The following is a 27155-nucleotide window of genomic DNA, read 5'->3' on the forward strand; positions in this document are numbered from 1 at the left end:
TGAGCCCATTTCCTATAAACGGCGGCTTTTATAAACAATGATATAATATTAATCTTAGTGTTACATGTACTTTAGTCAATACTTCTTTCAGTAATGGAAACTTTACATTGGGAGACATGTATCAACGGCAGAGATAATCTGATTACATACTTTACTTCACGATATGAAATAATTATTAGTTCTGGATACATTTGAAAAAGGTGGCCTATCGTGAAGGGAATATTTTACATTTATGTACTAATATGCTGGCCACTGGTCGTGTTAGAGGGGTATCCATTCTTGAGGGGTACTTTTGAATACAGATTCGTCAGTGCCAAGAGATTCTGACAGTATGAAACGGCAGGACGTTGGTCAGGGGGACTACTGTACCAACACAATCACCAGGAATCGAGATATTACTTTATCTTTGTTAAGCAACCATGATGGCATGTGTTTCTTACCAATCCAGAGCTAGTGGACGTGCACATCTGGATCTTATTAAAATCCACCCTTAAGAACCAACAGTTCTCACATAAATGATGGAGAATCGTACAAGTGAGATGGCCATCCATGTTAGAGGCAAACGAAGGCAATGGAATATAATATCAGTGGAATGCACAAGAGCACTTTATACCAATGTATGCATCCATACCTCACTAGCTAACTAGCTATGGCTTTTGGATAAGAAACAGCACTAATCACAATTAAACCTACCTTTCCACAATCATTGGCATACTGTGTTATAATCTGACAAACCAAAGATTTATTTAATCTTTTATTCTTTTCGATTCAACCTGGCCATTGACATTGGACCCTTGCCTAAATCAAAATTATCATGGGCATTAACCTGGCTGAAGAAGACACCATTTGAACTTCACTCAGTAGCTTAGTTAGTTCACCTCTCATATAGTCCTGCTTCCTCACTGCTTTGGTGATCAGCAGGCAAAATCACTAAATACATTTCCTTTTGGTGATTCCTTCTGGATGCAGTTCTGAAAAAATGGATCAATATCACTCATGAAGCCCCATTCTTTACGTAGGTAATCAGATATTGGTAATAATTACCCATACAGAAAATCTCACTAATTCACATGAGCTGCTGGTAAGCTGCACATGAGAACCTTGCTAGAAATGTATGCAAATTGGGTAGATTTTGCAGACTCATGTGTAGTTTTTATTTCGTGCCAAGGAAAAACTAACCAAATAATTTTTATCTGTGCAGAATTTGCTCACATTATAATTGAAATGCTCACATGAGAACATAGAACTTTAAAACATTCTTTTCCATTATAAATACAGTCAACTTCAAGCTTATTACAAAGATATTTCATAATGTGGTTTTGTTATTTTCCTCTCAAAATAACACAAGAAAAAGAACAAAATATGACACGAATGTACATGATATCGCAATTAGCATAGGTAAAATTGCAGGTGTTCCGTTTCCTGATCTTGATGTGATTAGTTTTCTACTACTTTCATTTTTGCACCATGGAATGAGGATCTTCAATAAACAAATGTCAGAATGGAATCATCAGACAGCGAGTTGGGTGTTTCAGACTTTGATAGTGGAGAGACTAACCTTGTTCCAGTCATGCCAGATTGGGTGCAGATTTTGATTTATGGGAGACTACCCGGCTGTACTTTTTCCATCGTATACTCTGGAAAAGGATGGAATACGATGGAAAAACATGGAAAACCCTGGAAAACGATGGAAAAATGAAATATTCTGCAGAATTTAGCATGGAAACCCTGGACATTGTGCATGGAAAATGCTGGACATGCCTGGAAAATGCTGGACATTTTGGACTTTGAAATTTTTCAGCATGGAAAACCCTGGAAAACGATGGACATTTTGGACTTTGATTTTTTTCAGCATGGAAAACCCTGGAAAATGATGGACATTTTGGACTCTGAATTTTTTTCAGCATGGAAAACCCTGGAAAAGCATGGACAGTTTAGACTTAGAATTTTTTGGATAAATTTCAGCTTGGAAAACCCTGGAAAAGGATGGACAGTTTGGACTTAGAATTTTTGGGACAAATTTCAGCATGGAAAACCATGGAAAAGAACTTAGTCAATTTTCAAGATTGGTACAAAGAATTATTTTGAATTACCTAAAGAAAGAGCAATCAAGACTAAACTGCGCTGTAACACAGATTTTTGAACTTGAAACTAAACTATTATTTCAAACCTATGATAAATATATACTGAGAAATAGAGGACACAAGTCAAATAAACAAACTGAACCATACACACACACACACTTGACCCCTGCTTTAAAAAAACAAACTACAAGTGTTGAAGTAGTACATCATTTATTGTATGTACCACATATATAATTAAATGTTCATTATCAAAAGAACATCACTATACAAAAATGTTGGTGTAACACAAACTATACATGTATGAAAAGATATCCTGAAAAATTAGTTAAATCCTGACCAGAAAATATCTGGTGCATATAAAATCATAAATATGTCCAAATCTGTTCACCACTTGAGCTTGACACTACAGTGTATAAGTATGAAATTCTGCTGTGCAATGGTGAGAGCCATTTTAGTCCTTTTCATGATGATTGGGGAGAACAGTACCATAAATGGCATTTCCAATATTAATAACAATAATAGGTTCTCGAAGACACTTGATCCTATTTTTGATGATGAAAGGAAGTCTTCTTTCGTGTCAGAGCCAACTTCATTCCAAAGAGATGTTTGCTCATAATTATTAGTTATGCACACCTGTACAACCCCCAGTTTCACAAATTTTTTCTTTATCGGAGTACAATGTTTTGCAGATCTCACAATAAAAATTGTATTTGAGATACTCCTTACTGAATTCACATTTTTCCTTCAAATCTTTGACAATTGTCAATCCTGTGTTTGCTGAAGGAAGATGCAACTGAATTAAGTCCAAAAAGTCACGTATTTAGCATCTGACAAATTATGTCTTGTTGGCAAAGCCCCAAGGACAATAACATGTTCAGACTTTGTGATTTCACTACAGTATATATCTTGTTATGGGGCTATGACATAAAGTGGGGGATCTGTGACATGGGATGGGTAAGACTGAGTTGCTTCATTCACCTGATGATACTGTTCATCATCTGAACTTGATTAAAACTCTATACTTTCTTCTGAGTCAGATGAAAAACTCATGTCACTGTCACCATATCTAGTTGGTTCATCTGTTGATATTCTCATTATATTTGAAGATTAGTATTACGTACAGTCACCAATTTCATAATATCCAAGACCAACAGAACTGGATTCACCTAGATCAACAACACTGTAATGAGAAATACAAATTTTAGTGAACATGTATAATTCATATTAAAATCTTAACATTCAAACATTATTGTTTTGTTGTGGGAATTGAATATGTACAGTTAATATTACACTGTTACAGTAGTTTAGTTTGACAAATCCAATGTTAATGCATGCATCATTTAAACATGGGTAATGCAAACATGATACACAATGAATGCATGTAAATGACAAGTAATTGATACACAATAATATACTCAATCATACAAAGTACATGTGATACAACATACACTTCATAAATGTATGTGATGTTTTCAGAAAAACAACTCAAGTTTCATAACGTTTTAGGGCATTATAAGAAAAATGAAAGTAAAAATTATATTTAACATTTTAAATAATTAAAAACTGAAGTATGACAATGCACAACAATAAATTATTATATCTTGTTCTGCAAGAATCAATACTGATCAGATATTTCCTGGAATTTCTGTAATTGGCTGATTTGGTTAAATATGGTGTACATTGTGCATATATTGTGTATGGTGTGTTGGATAACCCATACAGAGCGAATGTTCTGTTCAAACATGTACATTGAATATTCTGTCTGTAAATACTGAATGATTTCACCATATACTCAGAATTTGTTGAACTCTGAAAATTCCACTTAGTGTTGTATAGTGAAATTTGTTTATTCCTTAAACTATTGATATGGTAATGAAACTGTGTTTAAGATATGAGCCATGTTAAGCTGTGAATGTACTAGGTAAGAACAAATGTATAAAGAATAATGCTTATCTCCACACAAATAAACATTGTTGTGGGAGACAGCTGCAGACATTATTTAAAATGTAAAAAAACTCTCTATTACTCCTGGAATTACCATTGTTTTCTCTTCCTCCAGTACATGGTGCTTTTAGAAATAGACTTTGTGGAATTAACTTCAAACTGCTTATATATTTTGTCCTGAACACCAGTACCTGTAATACAAAAACAGCATTAAAACGTTTACAGACTGTACAGTCAGACTGATTAAAACATTAACATATCGTTCAAAAATCATCTTCATGGTAAAACTTGTGTACATTTTAATCTTGCTAAGATTAATGTGAAATTTTTCAAAATTTCTTTTTCCGGGACTTAAGTTAGTTAAGTTATGATTTTACTTATATATGTAGCAGTCTGAAAATTTAGCAGTAACCTAAAGACCTTTTTGGACTAGATCTACAAATACTCAAGAAATTCACAACTTTATCGTAATACCAGAGCAGTCCCTGTTTGGGCTTACATGTATCACTGGAGTTAACATTTCCAAGACTGACAATTACAAGGTTATGGCTGTTAAAATAAAATTCCACAAATTAGGTTGCTTTGAAAGTTATATATACATATATATTGAAAAACAAAAATACCTACTCTAATTTTAAAACTGGTGCAAAAGGAAACTTGTTTTTGACCTTGTATATCTTTTCACATTTATTGAAATACTTGCTTACAATTTAATTATCAGTCATACATATATAGTGTTGGGCGGTTAATCATATAGTCAGTTTATACTTGGGCAAACGAGATAAAGTCGAGACTCCGTTTATTTCATACTCACCTATAATATTTGGGTGTCCAATTTGTGTTGTCCATTTGTGTTCCACACCTCGACACGATATTGCCTCTTGGTCGTAAACTTTGTCTTCTAAAACCACTTTACTGTAAACCAATCATTCCCCAACATATCCAAATCACAGCGTTGGTATCCGATGTATAGATATTAACTCTAGATAAATCATAAATCAAAAGAGAACAAAATGTCTGATTTTTCTGTCAAGTATTCGCCTTCACGTATCGGAGTCACGTTTTGTCACGCAGAAATAGCCGAGGTTGTTCCGTATGATGATGGCTGATGAAGCTGACTATGATGGGATATAAAATTATGAACTTATTTTTTTTAACCAATTACTACATTGAAAAAGTCGGCATATTTCGATTTCATGCGTTAGAACCAAATGTTCTGTAAAAAGAAAAAAAACAAAAAAAAAAAACCGTTTCTGTAAATTTTGGTTCCAAATTTGGCACCATAAAACGCTTTGGATAACCAGTCTAGAATTTGGGCGCAATTTTCGATTGGAGTGTCATTGAAATTGTAAAATATAAAATATCCCAGGATTTTAAGATGACCACTGAACCAGAAATATCACTGGTTATATGGGTGAATGATCGTCCCATTCAGGGAGGCATAATCTGTATGGCTGATGTACACTCGCCACGAAAAGAAATGAAGGAATATCGCACGGGAGAGAAAGTGATGGCGGTTTGTCGTGGATTCAAGGGATACCATGAGTGTATTATTGCGAAAATAGCAGGTAAGTCATTACTCAGTCCAGTTGTAGCAAAATTATTTGCACGGCCGCCAAGTACCTTAGCTGCGAAAGACTTCGCGTGACGTAAATTTACGGAAAGCTATTACGAAATATATCCTATGGAACAATTTCTTTTTTTTTATGCTGTTTGAAGACTGATAAATTAAACGTCAAACTTCTAAGGATATTGAAAGGTATGTGTTATGTTTTAAGCTTTGTTTACATAATTGGCAACATTTTTTACTTATCCTAATGCACAATGACCAGTCATCTCGTGTCTGTCTTTCAAAAAAGTTGGTACGTGCCGGCCTTGCGAATATACATTTCCAAATTGTAAATTTCACTTTAAATTTTATTCACCCTTGATATTATTAATGATCTGACTGGTATTTGTATTTTTTACATTTTCGTTATTATTTTCCAGACAGTGTGCTATTTGTAGCAATAAGTTATATTTGTTTTAATTAATTTTAGACTGTGACTCGGAAATATACCGGTTACCAATTAATCTTCAATTCAGATTATGGCTTGTTTCTGTCTATCCAATTTATATTCAGCCATTTCAGTAATATTTAATAGTAACTTATTGTATAATTAATAAGAATGTACAGTTGTAAACTGTTGGAAATGATTATCAATTTTCCTCACCAAAAATACTTGTTTAGTTTGTGTTCTTTAATTTCAGAAAAAAAGTGGCAAGGCACAGTTATGTAAACAACTTGATGGCGACAGCTTCATTGAAATTCTTCGATCTTTTAATTTTGAATTAAGCAAGCGAGAGGTAATACCACATTTGTTTCAAATTCAAATGTCTAGAACCTTAGCTGTAACCTGGAGTTGTGTATGTAGATAAGTAAATATATCAGAAACTTAGTGCATATGAATCATCATGGTGAAAATTTGGATTAAATTTTTTTTCACACCCAGCATGAGGCAGAAATATGTCAAATTTTGGATTTTAACAAAGCTGCTAAATAAATATTCAGAATGCTGTACAGCTCTGGTGAATATATTGGCAAGACACTAACTGGGGCAAGAGCCAATAATAAGCACACACAAGGCCACCTCTCCAAGACCAGTCCAGAATTCAAATAATTTATGGTATATTTTAAATTATTAACCATGCGTTTTAAACTTTGTTAACCTATGACAAAATATATGCCAAATTGTAACAAATTTTTTTTTATGAACTAAGGCTGGAACATTATTATGAAATTTAAATGTATACACAACTACTACTTGAAACATTATAGTGTAGACAGGCAATATTCAAATGGACAATGTAAATCTACTTTCAGTTTAAATGGTATAATCACAACTGCATGTATATGGTAGCCAGTTTGTGTGTGCGTGATTCAGATGTTTAGTAATGTAGCTTCAACAAATGTTTAGTCACATCGCTACGATGTCTGCAGTGTGACAATTTATAGTGATGTCTAGCACTGGGATATCATGCCACAGACATGTAGCATAATGTCTCCCACCCATTCACATTATATTGACACCAGGTTGACCAGTCCTAACACTAACCTCTTAACCGTTTACCTTATAGAGCATAATTACAAAGTGCAGCATGCTATAAATAGAGCACCTGTTACCTATTCAACTCCATACGCATAGGCCTGCCTGTTAACTGTTAAGCAATGTAGTGTATTTTATGTTAAACAGCAACTGTAACCATTTTACATTTTTGGTACACATCTATTATGTGTGGAAAAATTTAAGATTAAAAGTCTGATTGTTATAGCTGCGTAATTATTTTTCACTGAAGAATTTTTTACGTGCTTTAAAATCTTGAGAGGACTCATTCACCATCATGTCAGTGAGGCCGCGTGACCAATTGTAGCTGCCATTTCTCATACCTGAAATTTACAATTTGTCGTCTGCATCTACATCACTAAGTCATCTGAATTTGATAATTTATGAAAACTAATTGCTGCCTGCATCAATATCATAGCCTTTACCTAAGTTATTGAATCTTTCATAGTTCTGATTCTAATCCTGAAAACTTCATAAGTACTGAATGAAATCCGCGACCTCCATTTTGGAGAGTGGAGATTATGACCCAGTTACTTTAAATAGCAGATATCGACCAGGGCATAAACAGTGACCACGTGATCTGATGTAATTGTCATTCACAGAAATGAATGTAGTATCTAAATGTGGGTTTCCCCTGAAGGTGGCGCTATGAAAACCGACTTAAAATGGCTGATGTTTACAGCAGGCGTCAAAAGGCGCTTCCATGTGAATGGAGTAGAGGCGTCAAAATACGCTTGCATGAGGTAAAGGGTTAATGCTGAGCACCAGGCAAGGCAGCTAATAGTACCATTTTTTTTAATAAGTCTTTGGTATGACTCGGTTAAGGGTTCAAACCTGTGACCTCTCACACCCGTAGCAGGCGCTCTAACCACTTAGGCTACAGGAGCAGTTAGGTAGCCAGTTTAATTTGTGATGGAAACCACAGGTTTTTAAGCCTATCAAGTTAGTCATCAAGCCAAGTGCCTCATTACAATTACCAACCTCAGGGATTGTAAAAGTACTGTAATTGCATGAAATGTTTCAGGCATAACTCTCATTCTCTCACTCCTCTCTCTCTCTCTCTCTCTCTATATATATATATATATATATATATATATATATATATATATATATATATATATGGGATTGAAATAAATTTGAAATCTTCCTTGATTCTATTCATTAATATACAATGATTTGTATTTCAGAAATCATGAAGGAGAAGTATAACATTGGGGAGGGGATGGTGAGACAGAAGCTTTGCGATTTGGTTAAACCATCAAGAGCACCATCACTTCCACAGACTCCAGTGGTGACAACAGAAAAATAAGAAATGTAGTGAATGAACTATGAAACAACACGTGTAAAAAAAAATATTTTAAATGTTTTTAATTAAAATTGAGATAGAAATTAACGTGAATTTCTGTGATTTTGTTGTTAAGATTGCTTCAGAATAAATTCAAACTATAACTAGAATAAGAGAACATATTTTTAGAAACTCGGATGATGTTCAGGAGCCAGTAATCTGGATTTTATGACAACTTGAGCTATGTTGTCTACTGAATACTAGTGCACAACCTATTAAGCTACCAGTGACAAGTATAGTTTTTAATTTTTGTTTCCTTGTTTAAAAGTTACTAACATCACAGTCAATACAAGGAGTTGGTTGGGGTAATTTGGATCATGTTCTTCTTGAAATTATCATCAAATAAAAGTTGCATCACTGTTAAAAATCTCGTTTTCATAAAATATTTCAACAATTTTCAGCTAAATTTTAGTGTTGTCCAGGGTTTTCCAGCCTACCCTGGATAAAGACTGGAATATTAGTCCAAATGCTCCAGCATTTTCCATGCTAGAATTGTCCAGGGTTTTCCATCGTTTTCCATGCTAGAATTGTCCAGGGTTTTCCAGCCTACCCTGGACATAGCCTGGAATATAGTCCAAATACTCCAGCGTTTTCCATGCTAGAATTTTCCAGCGTTTTCCATGCTAGAATTGTCCAGGGTTTTCCAGCCTACCCTGGACAGAGGCTGGAATATTAGTCCAAATACTCCAGCATTTTCCATGCTAGAATTTTCCAGCGTTTTCCATGCTAGAATTGTCCAGGGTTTTCCAGCCTACCCTGGACATAGCCTGGAATATTAGTCCAAATACTCCAGCGTTTTCCATGCTAGAATTTTCCAGCGTTTTCCATGCTAGAATTGTCCAGGGTTTTCCAGCCTACCCTGGACATAGCCTGGAATAATAGTCCAAATACTCCAGCGTTTTCCATGCTAGAATTGTCCAGCATTTTCCATGCAAGAATTGTTCAGGGTTTTCCAGCCTACCCTGGACAGAGGCTGGAATATTAGTCCAAATACTCCAGCGTTTTCCATGCTAGAATTGTCCAGCGTTTTCCAGCGTTTTTCATGGAATATGATGGACATTCTACAGCCGGGTAAAGAAACCAACCATGTTCAAACATTGATATAGTGGGTGTCAGCTTCTGGTTTAGAATAGATGTAGATTTTATTTATCTTAATGATGTATAGCTGTCATCTGATGACAGGAAGTGGAGTGGATGACTGACCTTGAAATATGCAACAAGCTCTTCTTTTGATGATTTTTGGTGATGAGCTGCCATTTTGTTCACATCTCAAAGTTTATTGTATCCAGCTGACCATTTTATAAACTTCAGTTCCTGCTTCTAGTTAATTGGAAACTGCACAAAGATCTAGTATAATCTCGGATCCCCTTTGGATTTGATTTTTGCAACCACCTGTGTTGGTTACCAGGCTAAATCAGAACTGGTCTCTGTCCAGAATCTCAATTTACATCATTGAACCCTACCCCTTTCTATACATTGATGCTTTAGATTTAGGATGGAGTGCTCACCTGGAGGACATTTTTGAAACAACTCTTCATATAAACAACATAGATGTTGGGTAGTGTTCCTATCATTACAGGGCTGTGTTAACCTGTTAAGACATTGTGTTATAGTTGCCTCAGACAATATATCATTAGTAGCATACCTCATGCATCAGTACATGAGGGGAATGGATGTTTCTTTTCTCTGTGTTGATGTCTGGAACCTTCTATGATGTGCAGTCATAGTAGAGATATCTGTCATATTCTAGACAAAAGGAATATCAAGGCAGGCAGTCTGTCCACATCTGGCCATGTAATCTGCAACAATTGGTAGGAGAGTAATTTTTCAGCTGCGAAGAGATCCATGACAGACTTCTTTGCAATGAGACTGAACAATAAGATCCCTCTTTGTTTGTGTTCAGAACTGATAAGATGGCCTGGTAGTCAACACTTTCAGTCTTATGTATGTATATGTCTTTCCACCTTTCAGAATAATTTGACAGGTGCTTCACTTCATAATCTACGTACAATTCTTGGGTCATCCTGGTAGCCCCCATATGTCCCAGTGGTCATGATTCAGTAACCTACTTGACCAGTTGGTTGACAGGCCAATGAGATTACAATAGAGCAGGGGCCTACTGTTACAGTACAAGGTGTCTCTCCTCTGCAACAGCTTTTTTACCCTTATGTTTGGTTCTACTCAATGACCAAAACCAATTGTTGAGCAAGATTGCCAAAAGCATTGCCCAGGCTAGGAGGTTATCTACTTCCAATGGAGATCCTTCTGTAATTGGTGCAGTAGGAAACAGGATTCTAGCTATCCAGTTGTAAATGTAGTTGCAGACTTTGGTTGCTCTACTTCTGAGATCCCCAGTCTCAGCCTTATCTGCACTGGGGATGATCACGATAGCCTCCTTTGCACAGTGAAAGCATTCAGGTTTTATTTGACTTAATCCAAAGAGAGAAAAAAGGGTTGTATTTGCAATTTAGGTGTTTGTTCTTTTATATTCTTCATTTACAGTACACAAATAGGTTATAAATGATACATTTACTTTCACTTCTGAAAACTATGGGTAAGCTCATAAACCATGGCACATATATTGCTTATTGAGTATTACAAAATCAACTGATTATAGCATAACAATCATTAGAAATTAATCTCTAACCACAAACTTGACCCAGATTATAATAATGCATGCAAGTGGTGACTGAAGCTACTTCTAATACTGAGATCGTTTCATAATTTAATTAATATCTTGAATAACAGAATGTACTACCAAAATGACATACAGTGTATTACCATTCCAATTATGCTACCTCTGAAAATTTGAAAGGTAAACAATATTTTGTTTTCAACAAGAGTACTGTAACTTGCACATTATATGCCTGCTTCATGTACATGTATTGTAGTACTCTATGGAGGCACAAATATGTCATGGTTGTATTACAGCTCTGTGATCTTAAGATAAGTAACAGAAAAGACTGAGAACCAACAAGTTTTGTAAAATTCAACAAATAATTTATTTCTCTACACTACAAAGTGAAAACTATAAAGAATGTACAGTATTGCAAAATAAATTACAAATAATCCTAGAATTTCAAACTTAAGTCCTAATGAATAACGATCTGAAAAAATGTTAGCTTTATTCTAAAACAAATCTAACAATTATCCTGGCAGATAGAAAGGATTTATTTTTTTAATGTTCGAATATTTTCATTAATGACAGGTATACTTCCACACTGTCTTTTGTGTACATTTGGAAGACATTATATAGGTTTGGAATATCCAATATGCTTAAAATCAAAACAGTTCTTAATTTCCTAAAATGTAGTCAGAAATGCAGACATTAGTTACATTTGACTCCACTGCACATGTGTCAGTTGTCATTGTGGGGCTATGCTAGGTTACATGTAGTTAGGGTTGATTTTGGAACAGAACCATATTTAGCTGCTGGGGTGGATTGGTCTTCTGTTATAATCAAACTTGTTACTCTAGTAATTGTTAGTATTCTTATCAATCTGTATAGAGCATATTTCTTGTAGAAATTGTTTTTTTGTTGCCAATCCCTACTTAACAATGAAATCAAAATGGTCCATCCATCCATCAATATTGTTCTTCTGTAATATTTTGTTATATTTTAATCTCACAGGGGCTACTGGTGCCCAGTGTGGGAGAGAAGATGATGCTGGCCAGCATTATGAGCCAACTGATTGGCAACGCTTCTCAGAGAGCGCTGGTGCCAGTATTGATGTTGGAGGGATCAAGGTTTCTGTTGTTCAGGGAGAACTTGCAAAACAGAAGGTAGGCAGTATGGTATTTGGTCAATTTTCCAGTCTGATAACCGATTACATTTTCATTTCCTTGTCTTTGTACAAGATTATATTATTTTTTATTATTGTATATGTATGGATAGGTGCTTTCATGTCAATTTTGTATTTATTTGTCAAAGTTGTAATTAAAATTTCATGTATACATATGTTTGTTATTTATGTGTCAACTTTTAATTAACGTTTTATGTCTTCATCTGTGTATGTATTTCTAAGTAGAAATTCTGAGGGTTTGTGAAGATAAATGTTTAACACTCTTAACTAGTGAATGAGTTCCGCAACTAGAGATTGGGCATGAGCAAAATGTCAGATATGTTAAGGTGCTGGTCTGTGAGAGCTAGGCTGTTCTGCTGTTACTCATGGCATAGTTTAAATTCTTTCTTTAAGGATGAATAATTATTCTCTAACCTATTTCATTGTATTGTTTTCATTGTATTGATATTAAAAAGGGATACCAACAATCTTCTTCTTATGTCCTTGAACAGGATAGTACTCATTTCCACCAGAAAAAAATTAGATGACTGAATTTCTTCAAATATATAAAACTCAGAACTGTATATAGGTCCTGCCTTTTCCCATTGCCAGCTTTCTGTACAGATGGATATATTATGCTGGAGGATGGAAAGATGGATGAATGAATGAGTACATCAGTAGATTAATGGGAATATAGCAAAATAAATGATCAAAATAATTACACATTTTGTTTTCATTCTAGGTGGATGTAATTGTTAATTCAACCACTCAGAAATTGGACCTCAACTCGGGGGCAATTTCAAAGGCAGTCCTAAAATATGGTGGTGAGATGATTCAGAAAGAATGTCTGCAACAGTATCCCAATGGGATCAATCCTGGAAAAGTTGTTGTCACAAATGGAGGCATGCTTATCTGTAAGAAGATCTATCATGGCTGCCTAAGAGCCTATAATGGTGTTCAGGGCAACTCCATAGAGGTAAAAAGGTTGAATATGTAAGCCAGTACACACAGTTGCTGTTGTTGTTATTTTTGTTGGATTTAATGCCATTTTTCAACACAAGATAGGCAATACATGGCTGCCAGTATAAATGGTGGAGGAAGAACCAGGGAAAACCCGGAAAGAATCACCAACCCATGAGAAGCTACAGGCAAGCTTTTTCACATACCCACATTAGTCAGACCCGAGAATCGAAACTACGCAGACAGAGGTGAGATGGCAATGATCCGTAATGGTGAGCGCTTTAGACCACTCTGCCACTCGGGGCCCACACACACACAGTTGCAACCAAATACTTCATTATGAATAGGTACCAGATCATACCAATATGCCACATGAAAGGCTCATCAGCTGAGAGATGGCAGTAAATAGAGGTATTTTTTGTAAAGCAGTCTTTGCTAGTCTTTAGATACCAATGACAAATTTTATTGTATTGTTTTCTGCCCTCTTTTTCTTGTCCTTTTGTCTTAGCATTGTGTCTTCAGATTTTTCCTAAGTAGGTTTTGTATACCTGATCTTGAACTTTAGGAAAATTTCAGATGGTTGTAGTTAGTAACCCTATATTACACTATGCGTACATATTCTTCTAGATTTTGCTAGGGCATAATTAATGCATCTCAGTTTTTATTGTACCAGCCTCCAAGGCTAAGTGAGATAACAATATGAATTATCCATCATTAATTATGCATTGTCCCTCAGCAGTTGCTATTTTTGATTACTGTATTTGCTGGCCTATAAGTGTTCCATCCTTCATCCATATATAAGTTGGTGTAGAGTATAAGACGAGGCCAGATAATTAACTTGTCTTTGTCCTTTTTATTAGTAACACCATTTGGCATTGGAACCTTTCAGACATGTACCAATACTACTCTCAATAATTGCTGTTGCTAAAAAAACCTTTAAGTAACTTCATTTCAGACACAGCTAAAATCCCCAATGCTACCATTCCGTGCAAAAAGTTATATATGCCAAATCATCTGAATAGTACTGAATCTTTAAAGATATTGGTACTAAACATCATTGGTTTCCATTAAAACCAGATATTAACAACATTTCATCACATTATGAACCATGTAATTTCTCCCTCGAACTGAGAAACCCAGCCATGGTTCACATATATGAATTAATCCATTGTTGATCAGCAACATCCTAGGTCAGCTGACTTCAGTCAAAAACTTGAACACGAGATTAGATGATGTCAACATTGTAAACATAAGAAGCCAACAACATGCTATGTCATATTATCTTCAGCCCCATTCACCCATCAAAGTGCAGTAGCTGATTACTAATATTCACCCAAGTCATATTTTATCTAATGTATGTTTTATCGTCTCGGATCCACTTAAAAATACTGGGCTTGCCTCTCTTCGTTCCCTCTCGAATCAATTTGTGAGCCATATGTGAATGTTGTTTTTACATTAGTCCCTAAAGAAATTTGTTCAGTGTATCACATCACTACTTTTTGGAGCACTCCCAAAAAGAGTGGAATTACGAGTGACTTAGTTAACTCTGTTAAGAGGTGGCACCTCATAATTAAAAACTGAAAAAATGGTTTATGTCAGATAGCTTTTTTAACAAACCATTCTCTTCCTTATAAACTTAAGTTAGATTGCAAAATGGTGAAATTTATTATGAACAGCAGCATTGTGGCTTTAACAGAATTTTACTAAAATGATGAGAGGGTGTTCCATCATCAAAACCTTTCAAAAAATGTATACAAATGATCCTAAAATGCCACCAAATGTTGACACTGCTAACCAAATATGTAATGATGTTTAGATAGCATCTTTTTCCTTATCCAAAATGGACCTGTTTTTCACCTGGGAACATCACTGCATAAAGCCCTTTCAAATTTACACAGAAACTGCCTATTTACTGTCAAATATTCCTGCTGGTACAAATCTGGGACACCATAGTATTTTTGTGGGTCTCAATTGTCATGGTTTTGTAAAGGAACACATTTTCATGGGTAGTTAAATTCATGGTTTTGCCTACATATTTGTCAGTATTTAATTTTTGGGATTTACTTTGACAAATACCAGAAATAAAGAATACAAAAGAATAAAACTAGGCCAGCAACAAACAGTGATTGTTTTAATGGTTGAAACAATATTACCACCAACAACACTTAGAAGATAATCAGTTATTAAAGTACATGTGTATGATCTCTTCCTTAAAACACTGTCCATAACATCACATGATCAATTCACAGTACTTTCTGACAACTGTGTTAACACATTGGCTTAAGAGTCATAACATTCGGCTTAGATCCCCATTGGTTTGGATAAAGTTATCACAGTACATGTGAACCAAACACATGACCAGGATGCCCTTTGCTTGGTGCACTTATCAAGCAATGTCAACATTTGATGTTTTCAGAGCTGATCAAACTAAATTCAGAAAAACAAACCAATACATAAAGAGAATTAAAATCACATTTCCACAGCAACAACATCAGGGAAGATGTTACTGGTGATCAGTGTACTGTATTAGTGGACCTTCCTCAGTCTAGCCAATTCATACTGATTGGATGATTATGGCACATGCAAAAATATGTGATGGATTTGATCTAGTTATCTGTGGCTTTAAGATTGCTAGACTGGTTTAATTCAATAATTTCAAGATTATATACCTGACAAATATTTGATTGACATGATGTTGATTCATTGGTTGTTTCTGAAAATCAATGATGTATGAGATTTAGTACTAAACTGTAATTAGTATATATACAGAGCATTTCATTAGTAATTATGCTTCATGTAATAGTTCTAGTATTTTAGATCTTGTTGTTCATCTGAATTAAATAAACATGGATAAAATTATATGTGCTTTAACTATGATTGCTGTTGCTCTTGAATGAAGGATTGATTTGAATATAAATTAAATCTAATTTGCATACGCTAGTGTTGTTAATTTTTTATTTCTTTCATTTTCAGTAATACTAATACTTGAATACCATACATATGACAGAACCATGATTTCAGACCAGTAGATTTATAAATTTTGATCACTACCAGTAGACTTTTTACCATCATAAAATTGATATTTCAGTGGGATTGAAAACACAACAAGTGTATTGTTTGACATAATATTTATTCTCTTAATGTTATAATAAAATGTCAAGTTTTGAACATAGATTCTGATGGCGATGTTACATTAATAATTAATTCACATGAGTCATTCTATTGTAATTTAATGAAAACAGAAGAGTTGTTCATCTTTCAGTTCACAGCAAATATGTGTATGAAAATAAAATCCAACATCATTTATAGTTTCCTTCACAAGATCACTGTCTAGTGACCACTGACGACATTCATCATAATTATTAAGATTCACACATTACAGGCTTTCAATAGTTCTATGGTTCCGATTTTCCACTCTGAAGAATATAGAATGTCCTCTCTGTATCAGCATTAGAATGTTGCAATGACAGGACAACCATGCTCAGCCTGCAAAGACATTCTAACTTCAGTTTTCTTGTTGCCAGGACTGCTCTCCAGTACTCTTCTTCACCCTGAAAAGAAAGTTCCTGATTTAGACTAGAGCTGTATTCTTGAGTCTCATCCCCAAAGGCTTCTTTCTCTTGGTGGCTCATATCCAAAAATATGTTGTCAAGTTTCACTTCTGTAAATTAAAGAAAAAATACATAAGATTGATTTAGACTTGAAGTAAATACGGAAAAACCACATTTTGTATTTGATCTGCTTTTACGAATAATTTCTGCCAACTTTAAAATTAAGTGTCTTTTAAAGGAAATCATAATGACTAGCCATTAATTAAAATATTAGTCAATGACATAGTATCTAGAAAAGAGAGACCATTATTATAATGAAGATAATGTACTCTTTTTGTTTTAGTTGATGAAGACTTTTGTCACAAATTGCCTTATGCAAGCAAATCAAAGTGGCTTCCAGTCCATGGCCTTTCCAGCCCTTGGGACTGGAATCCTGAGATTTCCTGCTGATGAAGTTGCGAAGCTGATGGTGGAATGTATTCAGACTTTTGGGAAGTCAGAATATTACACAAGTCTGAAAGACATTGCCTTGGTGGTGTACCCTTCAGATATCAACAAAAAAAAGGTTTGTCACCAGACTTACTGTATGATGTCATAGTGATTATTGATATGTATAATTCTTATGTTTTATTATGTTTTACTAGTCTATATTCCTTTTGCTTTTACTTTTGTCTGTGTTTGTTTGTCTTTCTGTACTTCTAGACATGATATTGTTATGCTAAACAGTTTTTAATAATTAATTCTAATGTTTGGATATATATTCTCATAATTTCTATATATCATAACTTAAACTGAGGTTATGAGCAATATCTGTTCTATGAATTCAAAGCTGTGTTCACATAAAAATTTATTAATATGGCACCACCAGGACAGTAATTAAGGTGAATGCTACACATACTACACAACCTTGAGCTGGGTTTAAATTAATTTTGCATTATGCATGTATGGTGAATAGAGCCATGATCTTTGTTTGCATCAAAATATTGATTTCAGACAAGTTGATAATGATCCAATCCACTCATGTTAATTAGTTGATCTTTTGTCTGACTGGCTGAGTTTCTTACGACTTTTTTTATCAGATTTTAATAAGACATGGTAAATAGGATAAGATTTTCGAGATATTTAGTGACTGTTAATATGAGTGAGGTCTACCTATATTTATGTGATGATGATGCCTATAATTGGTTGAGTTTCTTACCACTTGAGAGATGGTAGTTTTACATGGTTTTGATCAGACTTGATCAGATTAAAAAATTGAACAAGTTCGAACTCTACTGAGCATGAGGAGCTTACATGATGGCCTGTATATCATATGGTACCCAGCAGCCATTTGCATAAATTTGTTTGTGCTATTTCTCTCAAACTACCAGAAGAATTTCCATGAAACTTTACACACACTTTAGTTCCAAAGCTTAGCTATTAATAAATTAAAATGGTGCCCCTCGTAAATCCATTATGGTTGTCATTATAGCCATCTAGAAAACTGTTGCCTTACTCCTCCAAAATGAGTTTTCATATCGAAGTGAGGTTTTCACCAAAAGACTTTTTATTGGTCTGAAAGGGGTCTCTGGCTGGCCAAGTGGTGTTAGGCACTCACCCTTACAGATCACTCGTATATCTTACCTCTGTCCATGAGAGTTAAAGTCTGGGGTCTTAGTGCACCAGATATAAAGGCTGCTATATATATTGTGTCCTGCAAAATGTAGATTAACCCAGGAAAAGGAAACAAAACCTAGAACCCAAATGAAATATATGCCAATCTGACATCCATAAATGCTACCACAGCAACCTTCTTCAAAATCTTATTATCACTAGCTCTCGTGAATGGATGGTCATGCTTTAAAAAGGCTTTTCCTAAGGATTTTCAAATGAAAATAGTCCGAAACTGATGCCATGATGTTTACTTTGACGGTCTTTTTCTCTGTCAAATGCATTACCTGATCACATTATATTAAGATAACTGTTTTTGCTACCTCCAAATCTGGCCCGCCTTGTAAAGATGGAAGAAAAACATCTTTCTGTCAATATCATTTATAGAAGGGAAGCAAATCTTACAGGTTAGCTGTCCTTTCTGTCCACTAACTGGCTACTATTATGCATGGTTTAAAAACGTGCTGAGTTGTTCTCCTGACAATCTTATTAAATTCTGTAACTTCTGTAAGTTAAATTTATTCATCCACATACATGTATCTGTTTCAGTGGCACAGTAAGTCAAAATGTTTTTCATATGGTGCATACAACTATTCTTGTGAATTCTGTTGCATTATTTGATATTTTTACATGTGTGAGATTTGACAAAAATTTTGTTGTTGTTGTTGTGGGGTTTAACGCCATATTTCAGCACATAATAGGGTATGCATGGCGGCCAGTATTAATGGTGGAGTAAGAACCCTGGAAAACCCCAGGAAGAACCACTGACCCACGTGAAGCTACTGGCAAGATTTATCACATCCCCACTCAAACCCACGCAGACAGAGGTGAGATGGCAGTGATCCGTAACATAGATCGCTTTAGACCACTCAGCCACTCGGGGCCCCTAAAAAATTTTGACTAAAACTTTCATTGAAATTTAGGCAAGAACTCGCTACAATTTCACTGAAATATTTGAGATTTGACAAAAATTTGGACGAAAAAGGTCACAGAAATTCTGGTGAGATTTCACAAAACCTTTGGCTAAAACTTACACTGAAATTTTGGTGAGATCTCACTAACATTTCACTGAATGTTTGGTGATAGTTTACTAACATTTTGGTGAGATTTCACTAAAGTTTTGACCATAATATAGTATTAGACTGAAGTTTCAATACTTTTTCACAGACATTTCAGACGCTTTCAAATAAATAATGGATAAGAATTAAACAGGACTTCATTAACCAGGGTAATATTTCAATGTACATGAAATAAAATTATACAGCTGTTATAATCATATGACATTCAAGAGATATGGGAGTAGTACTGCATGCATGACTATTGAATATACAAACTATTATACTGTTGTGGTTGCTTGAATGAGTCCTTTTTCCATAAGCAGCCGTAAAAAATACTACTCACGATAATGTAAGGATATTTCTACTTGTGGGCCAAGAAAACTCCGCAAAAATATTACTATCTTTGATAGGCATGGGTATCTGGCAACAATATCAACAATTCCCCACCAGTGATTTATATGTTGTCCCTCCATAAATTCTGGAAGTGAATCAGTTTGGAGATATATAACTTTTAAATCATCCAGGTTCAATTCCACTACTGTAAACTGTTACATTTAGTTCAAATCTTTATGGCACAAATCACAAAATGCTAGTCCTGGCTTTCAGTTTTCATACAGATTGACCAATCACACTCCCATCCACTTTGCATTCAAGCTATTCTCATTGCTGCACATTTTTCAAATGGTTATTCAAACTCGTATACCACACGACAATTTGAAATGCCATGTTTAGCAAGCATGCTCATTTCCCATTATTTCCATTATGCGAAGATTCAGTCGGCAAGTACCAACTTTTGAGCAATCATAAAAGCTCTTTACAGCAATCATCTAATAAATAATATATAGAGCAAATACTTATTAAAAGGATGATTGTGGAACGGGACTTGACAGAGCATATATAAATATAAAAAAAACAGTTTTGGAGATGATATAAAAATATGTCCATATCGAGGAAAATCAGAATCAGGTCAGGAGAAAAGTGAAATTTTGCTTTAAATGGAAAACAAGAAAATAATCGTTTTTGAGGAAAATTACATCCAAGTCAAGTTAAACAACAAAAAAATGGAAAGAAAAGTAAAAAAATAAAAATAATAAGAACAAGTAAACATGTGGAAAGAAGTTATTGTTCCCAAAATGAACAATAAAATTACAGCTATCAGAAACAGGAAATATAAATGTTGAAAATCATTCAAATTGTACAAGAAACAAAATATAAATTATGTTAACATAGAATAAAGTTGTGTTTTTTTATATCAGTAAAGTAATATTTCTTGTTTATATTTTTATTGAAATGTCAGTGATATTACAATCGCAATATATCATTATATTTTCAGAAATTTAGGCAAAATCTCAGTGAAATTACAATCACAAAATCATCCTTTTTATAAGTATTTGCCATATCACAAATTCTCACTGATATTTTCAGAAATTTTGAGTCCGTGAAATTTCAATCCCAAAATCTCACTGACATTTTCAGAAATTTAGGTAAAATCTCAGTGAAATTTCACTGAAATTTGGTGAAATATAATTTTGGTGAAAAAAGGACATTTTGAGTGAATGTCACTGACGTTTCACTGTGATTTCACTGAATACACCCTGAATCCATCTAAGATCCAAGTGGAATCTGGCTAAAAATTTTGTTCTGGCATTGCTCATCCAGAATAGTTGGTTGCATGTTGTAGGGTTTCCAATGAAATGCTACGTTCTCTACTTGTTACTAAACAGAAATGTTGCTGCTCTGACTTTCACCATATCTGCAGAGTTTTGTTATCACAACTCCTAATATTTAATCATTGATCATAAAGTTCTCAACAAATCCTGTCCTAAAATTCAGTGAAATCAGAACCTCCTATTGTGACCATATTTTCCATGCATGCAGATGGCTTGAAAAGATAGAGACAAAGCTGGAGATGCCTTTGCAACACCACATGGCACTATCTTGAATTGCAGAAATTACAGCTATGTCAATAGGTTTGAACTGCACTGAAACCTCTTAAATAGCAAACGTCATCATCATCTTGGATTCACTTTCCCATTGAAAACCTAGCAAAATCTAAAATCTTAAAACCTATTTTATCCCAAACATTACAGAAACACAACATGCTTATATAATCTGGGAATAGTATTCATCATTGATGGTTGCCTAGTCATATTGGTGTAAAGGGTAATGTAATGGCAAAAATTACAGCCAAAGCTGCCATGGAGTCACCAGTTTCCATATGGAAGAGTCCATATTGCTGGCTTCAGATATTGTATAAATCTGCATTTTCATTATACTTGGCAAAATATGTGGAAGTTAAACTCCACAAACTTAGAATATCAAATCCACTTTTGGAGAGTTTTATTTCACATATAGAATGAATTATAGATATGAGGTGGTAGTGTACTGATTGCGTATCAAAAACACATACCTGACTCACGGAGACCTCTTGAAGAGTTGAGTCCTACCCTATAAGACAAAAGCATTTTGGTGCATACTGTCTGAAGACACTTTATGATGATTTACCGCTCAAGAAAGTAATGGACTTTTGAGTGAATGTGGTTTCTATAATAGATTTTGAACAAATGTTTTAAGGAATTCATTTGTTTGATTTATCATTTTTTATTTACATTTTCCAGAATTTCGAAAACATTTTTTTAAAACTTTACTTTTTGTGGGCACTATAAATCAACTATTGTGCTATGATGCTGTTAAAGCACAACTTCACATCCATCCATCCATCCATCCATCCATACACACACACACACACACACACACACACACACACACATACATACATACATACACATGCACACATTCATACATACATACACATGCAAACACGCACACATACACACACATAGCCTCATAGGATTTTCACAAAATGGTTTCTTGTCATGACTGGTTGGTCGTATAATAAAATAATGCCAGTCTGACATACAAGATGTCAGGCATGGTGGCCATCTTTAAAATCTTGCTAAGGCTATTTGTCCTAAACCCATAGAGACGTGGTATTTTAAGGAAAACTTCTTGTGATAACTAGCTTGTCCTAAATGGGAAACATCCATCTTCTGTGATTTTTTTTTGTTACAAGATTTTGTCAATTTGAGTTTCTCAGGAATGTCATAGAAGCTTTGAATACCATGCAAAAACAAGAAAAAACATCCCAGGAAATTCTTTTTGTATATTGACTATTAGTTTCTATGATGGACTTGTATTTAATGCTTTTTGCTTTTGAAGAAAATAAAATATAATTCACTGATAACTATGACTGAAATAAACTTCTGCAGCTGTTTAATTCAGAATGTGAAGACAAAGTAAGCACTAATTTGAAGCTCTTCATTATAACACACTTACTTTTATAAGCTGCGATATGATCTTGATTATGTGTTAGTAAAATTATATGTACATGTACCATGTACTTCATTGTAAGGTGGTTTATCAATAAGCCATATTCTCTATATAGCAGAGAGGCATACTGTATGTAATGGAAGCACACAGACATATGTTGGAATGTTTATATCATTTCACTAGTGAGACATGACTCAATTAGTCATCTTTAGTTGTAAAATGAATGGGTTTAGTAAGTACAAAGTACTGCAGTTTTAGTCTTTAATCCTTTTTGTAATATCTTATAGTTCACGTAGCTGCCAACCCATATTGTACTGGTAGGCTTACTGAAATGACCCTTAAAGTATGGACTTGCAGAACAATAACAGCAAAATATGAAAATATAGTCATTGCATTCAAATCTATATTTTTTTTTTTTTTTTTAATTCAGTTATGATCAGATTTTCATATTAGACTTGGTTACAGTTCAGAGTCATATAAAATTTGTGTTCAGGTTTTAAGTTTTTTTTCATTGGGTTATATTTCTCAAACCCTTTAATGAATTTTCTTCATATCTCAGATGAATCATTATGGAGCAAAACCAGTTTATTCTACAACATGCTAACTCAGCATGTTTTACAGCAGTGGTTTCATTGTGGGTTCAGTACGCACTGGAAATCTTGTTTCAAGTATTGTTTTGCACTGTATATATAATTAGAGGTAGAATATTGTTACAGTAATTTTCAAATGTCTTTTTGTTAAGTACAGCTTTTTTGCAAAATTCTATTACAGCATTCTCTATTAGAAAAAATGATTTTATGAATTGATGAAGTAAATTAATATTAGGGTGGTAATTTTCTTGCTTTGTATTCTGATAAATTTTTATTGACAATAAGCAATAAAGATAGCACACATGAACATTTCCCATGCTGTACATGTATTTTTCAGGCTTTTACTGCTGCGCTTGGTGGAATTACACTGCCTTCCTCCAGCACTCACTTGAGTGCTTCATCCTTATCAGACATATCTATAGGTAATTATTTTATGGGGAAGTTTTTTCTCCTAAGATAGAATACTTTGACTAATGTATGATATAAATATGTGCTGGAACATCATATAATTTCATGAAATAAACATGTATTCTGTGTGTGTATTGAATGAATGAATTTTGTACCAAGTACAAGGAAACCCACTGTAACATGATGGTTGTGTTTCCCAGAGGGCCATTGTGTTTTATAGCCTATTGTGCAAGTAAATAACCATTGACTAGCAACACAGCCACCATAGGCAGGTCACAAGTGTATGAAGGCAACTTTTGTTTTATAAATTGTTTTTAATATTTGGCATCAGTGCCCACTAGTTGCAAAATTTCACTGGAATTAACTTTAATAATTTGCATCAGATTAACAAATAAAAGTTCTGATAAATATATTCTGAACTAATAAAAATACATTGAGGAGAAATTCTGGATGAGTATTGCCACATTACTGTTGAAATTCATGTTATCATGAAATGTGTTATATTGGGATTTCTCTGACTTCAGTTTTTTTATGTTTACAGTATTCTTTATTTCGTACGTAGGAGATCACTCCATTTATAGTGCATCCTTGAGGAAAATCGATGTAAATGCTATAGTCAGCATATAATATTCAAACTCACAGGTTGTCTTTGTTTTTATCAGAATTTAAAAATTATGACCCTCCTTAAATATCACTCATGCAGTGATAATTATATCTTGTACAGAATCCTATGTTTTGTGATATTTCTGCAGAACTTTTACACACGTCATTAGTGATATTGAAAATATAAGTAACACAAATTTCATTGTTACTATGAAAACAAGAGGTGTATAAGTACAAGTAGTATATAGATTGAAAGTTGTTGACACTAGGCTAAGTAGGAGTCATATTATTAACTGTGGACCAGGAAGATATGTCATCCCAAGGTAACTACAAATTTTTAATAACTAATATGTCTGAGCAACATATAAAAAGTTTGGTTACTGTTAGGTTATAAAAGGTTTGAATTTCGAAGAGGTGGATTGAAGGATCAAGTTAGTGTACATAATAGTTTTATCGCAATGGGATACCAAGCCAAAATGGTTCCCTGGATATGAGGCAATATTGGTAGCCCTTAGAAGGGATTTTTGAGCAGAAGTTCCCCGTTTTTCTTCTGCATCTTTACATTTCTCCACAGTCATTTTTCCTCTCAGGTCATTTCGTGGAAATGGTAGCTGTTTGTCATAGAAATGTAGTTAGCTTCTTCTATTAGCTGCTGGACTGGGTAGTTCTTATAGGTCTCTTGATAGAATTGTGTGAGGATTCAGACACCATAGTGCCACTCGTTATTCATTTATTTTTGGTTTTATTTATGTTAGGTGTTTCATTGCACGCTTGTTTGTGTTTGACTGAGGCAAGGGAGGAAATGACCATGAAGGCAGGAGACCATCTGCAGGCAGGAATCCTCTCATTTCAGGGTACTGGTCTAAATGGATGTACTTGCACGAATTTTGAATTTTTGTTCTTGTGTCCGATATTGTTCTAAAGATGAGCTAGGTTGGCTTGAAAGGAAAACTCTGTGCTGCTTTAGAGGTAGTATGGTCTGTGTCACCGAAATAGGCTGCAGTATTTCCTTGGCTGTCTTTCATGTTTGGGTTTGGTAAAGAGCAGAAAAGAAGAGTTTTTTGTGTTTTTATTTTTTTTTTAAATTATATTTTTAAAAAAATATGCATAACTTTTTTATTATTTTTATTTGTTTTTATTTTTTATTTTTTATTTTTAAGGATATATTTGAGATTTAAAAAGACGGGAACCTTTACTGAGTATTGAGGTCCCTAGGGACATATAAAAAGCACCCATCTGTCTGTGTATATTAATCTAGATTTAGCGAGTGTTTGGGTGGATTATGTTTTACAGGCTGCTATTTTTGAGCTAGAGGGACACCCTTGCTGAGTAATCAGGTCCCCCAGGACATGTTAAGGGTAACCATCTGCTAGTGGACATTTATTTTTTAGTGAGGTCGGGTTGTTTATTTTATGTTTTTAGGGTGTTTTATATTTTTTCTTTTAAATTGGATGTGTCTTGGAATTTAAGTATGTTTTGGTAGGTCAGATTTATGTTGAGGTTGTTATTTTTAAGGAATCTGGTTAAGTGAAAGGGGATCCAGTTTGGGGGGATAGGGTTTGTCCAAGGGGCAGGGTCAGGGGAGTGAGTGTACTCATCTTGCAGAGAAAGTGTTGGCAGCTTTTCCTTGAGTTCTAGTCTTTGTTGCCACCTGGTGGGTTAGGAACTAGTGTGCAGCCAAACAGTAGTTGCATTTGCTAATGGTTACTTTTTTAGGATGTGAGCCAGGGTGATTTGTTAATCTATTGGAGTATCAGAGGAGCATTTCCTGTCTTCTTATTTTTAATGGCAGTTCACCGGTAAGGACTTGAAGTTTGTCCAATGATGTCGATGGTAGAGTGCCAGTGCAAACAGATAATGCTTTATTTTGGATGTTATCCAGTTTGTTCAGTAATGTTTGTTTCACTGAGTTGTAAACTTGGCATCCATAATCTAGCTTCGACCATATAAGTGATTTATAGATGGTTAATGAGGTTTCTTGACTGGATCCCCACATGGTCCATTTAAGATTTCTTAAGAGATTAATATCTTTATTGCAATTTTGAATTAGTTGTTCAATCTGGTGTTTCCAAGTTAGATGATTATCAAAGAACATACCTTGGAATTTTACTACCTTAGCATATTTGATTGACTGGTATATAGAAGTAGGGGTAAATTATCTGGTTATTGCGTTTAGGGGAGAAGATTATTGCTACCGTCTATTCGTGTGAGATCTTAAAACCCCATTTATCTGCCCATCTCCCTATGTTATCTATGCTTTTCTGGATTTCTTTGACTACTTGATTGCTAGTGGGGTTTCCTGCCCTCCAGATGCCACTGTCATCAGCGAATTGGGAGATGTGAACCTGTTTTGTTGCTAGGTTGCGGTCAAGGTTGATAATCATGATGTTGAATAGCGTAGGACTGAGTACACTCCCTTGTGGGGTACCGTTTTCAAAGGGTTTTTCTTTTGAGGTGGTGTTTCCTACTCTAGTGATTATTCTGCGACCTGTTAGGAATTTTTCGATCCAATTAAACATGCGCCCAGTAATTCAGAAGTGGTTGAGTTTTGCAATGAATCCTTTGGTCCAGATAAGATCAAATGCTTTTTCAAGGTCAAGGAAGACTGCTATAAGTTGTCTGTCTGATTTTCTTTTGGAGTTGAAAGCGAGTTTGGTCCGCTTCTAGTGTGAAAAGTTGATCATTGTGGAGCACTTGTTACAGAAGCCACATTGTTTTTCTGATAGGAGTTTGTTACTTTCTAGGT

At 34.5% G+C, this 27155-nt stretch overlaps 2 protein-coding genes and 1 long non-coding RNA gene across 3 annotated transcripts in view; 2 read left to right on the plus strand and 1 right to left on the minus strand.

Moving 5' to 3' along the window:
- The window catches only part of LOC149794966 (uncharacterized), a 199251-nt gene that overhangs the window by 69934 nt on the left and 102162 nt on the right, over nt 1-27155 (plus strand). Inside the window, exons 8-11 of the mRNA XM_089963739.1 lie at nt 12109-12260; nt 13002-13235; nt 17114-17335; nt 23736-23820. Of these exons, the coding sequence (XP_089819865.1) occupies nt 12109-12260; nt 13002-13235; nt 17114-17335; nt 23736-23820 (693 nt within the window). The remainder of the gene's footprint in view (nt 1-12108; nt 12261-13001; nt 13236-17113; nt 17336-23735; nt 23821-27155) is intronic.
- LOC149794967 (uncharacterized) lies at nt 2278-4996 on the minus strand. Its single transcript, XR_016422219.1, has 3 exons — nt 4843-4996; nt 4123-4219; nt 2278-3264 (listed from the first exon to the last, which is right to left on the minus strand). It is a non-coding gene; the product is annotated as an uncharacterized LOC149794967 (long non-coding RNA).
- Nucleotides 5297-8456, plus strand: LOC149794968 (uncharacterized). Its single transcript, XM_089964628.1, has 2 exons — nt 5297-5596; nt 8320-8456. Exons 1-2 carry the CDS (start codon nt 5407-5409, stop codon nt 8439-8441), a joined length of 312 nt encoding a protein of 103 aa, XP_089820754.1. The 5' UTR covers nt 5297-5406; the 3' UTR covers nt 8442-8456.

The sequence above is a fragment of the Sinohyriopsis cumingii genome, chromosome 7 (assembly GCF_028554795.1).
Source record: "Sinohyriopsis cumingii isolate HCF-2022 chromosome 7, ASM2855479v2, whole genome shotgun sequence".
NCBI classification, from domain to species: domain Eukaryota; kingdom Metazoa; phylum Mollusca; class Bivalvia; order Unionida; family Unionidae; genus Sinohyriopsis; species Sinohyriopsis cumingii.

Bases quoted from the DNA above. Each gene is read 5' to 3' on its own strand.
- LOC149794968 (XM_089964628.1), top strand. From the start codon at position 5,407: ATGACCACTGAACCAGAAATATCACTGGTTATATGGGTGAATGATCGT. The intron at 5,597-8,319 runs GTAAGTCATTAC...TTTGTATTTCAG, and splicing joins TATTATTGCGAAAATAGCAG to AAATCATGAAGGAGAAGTAT.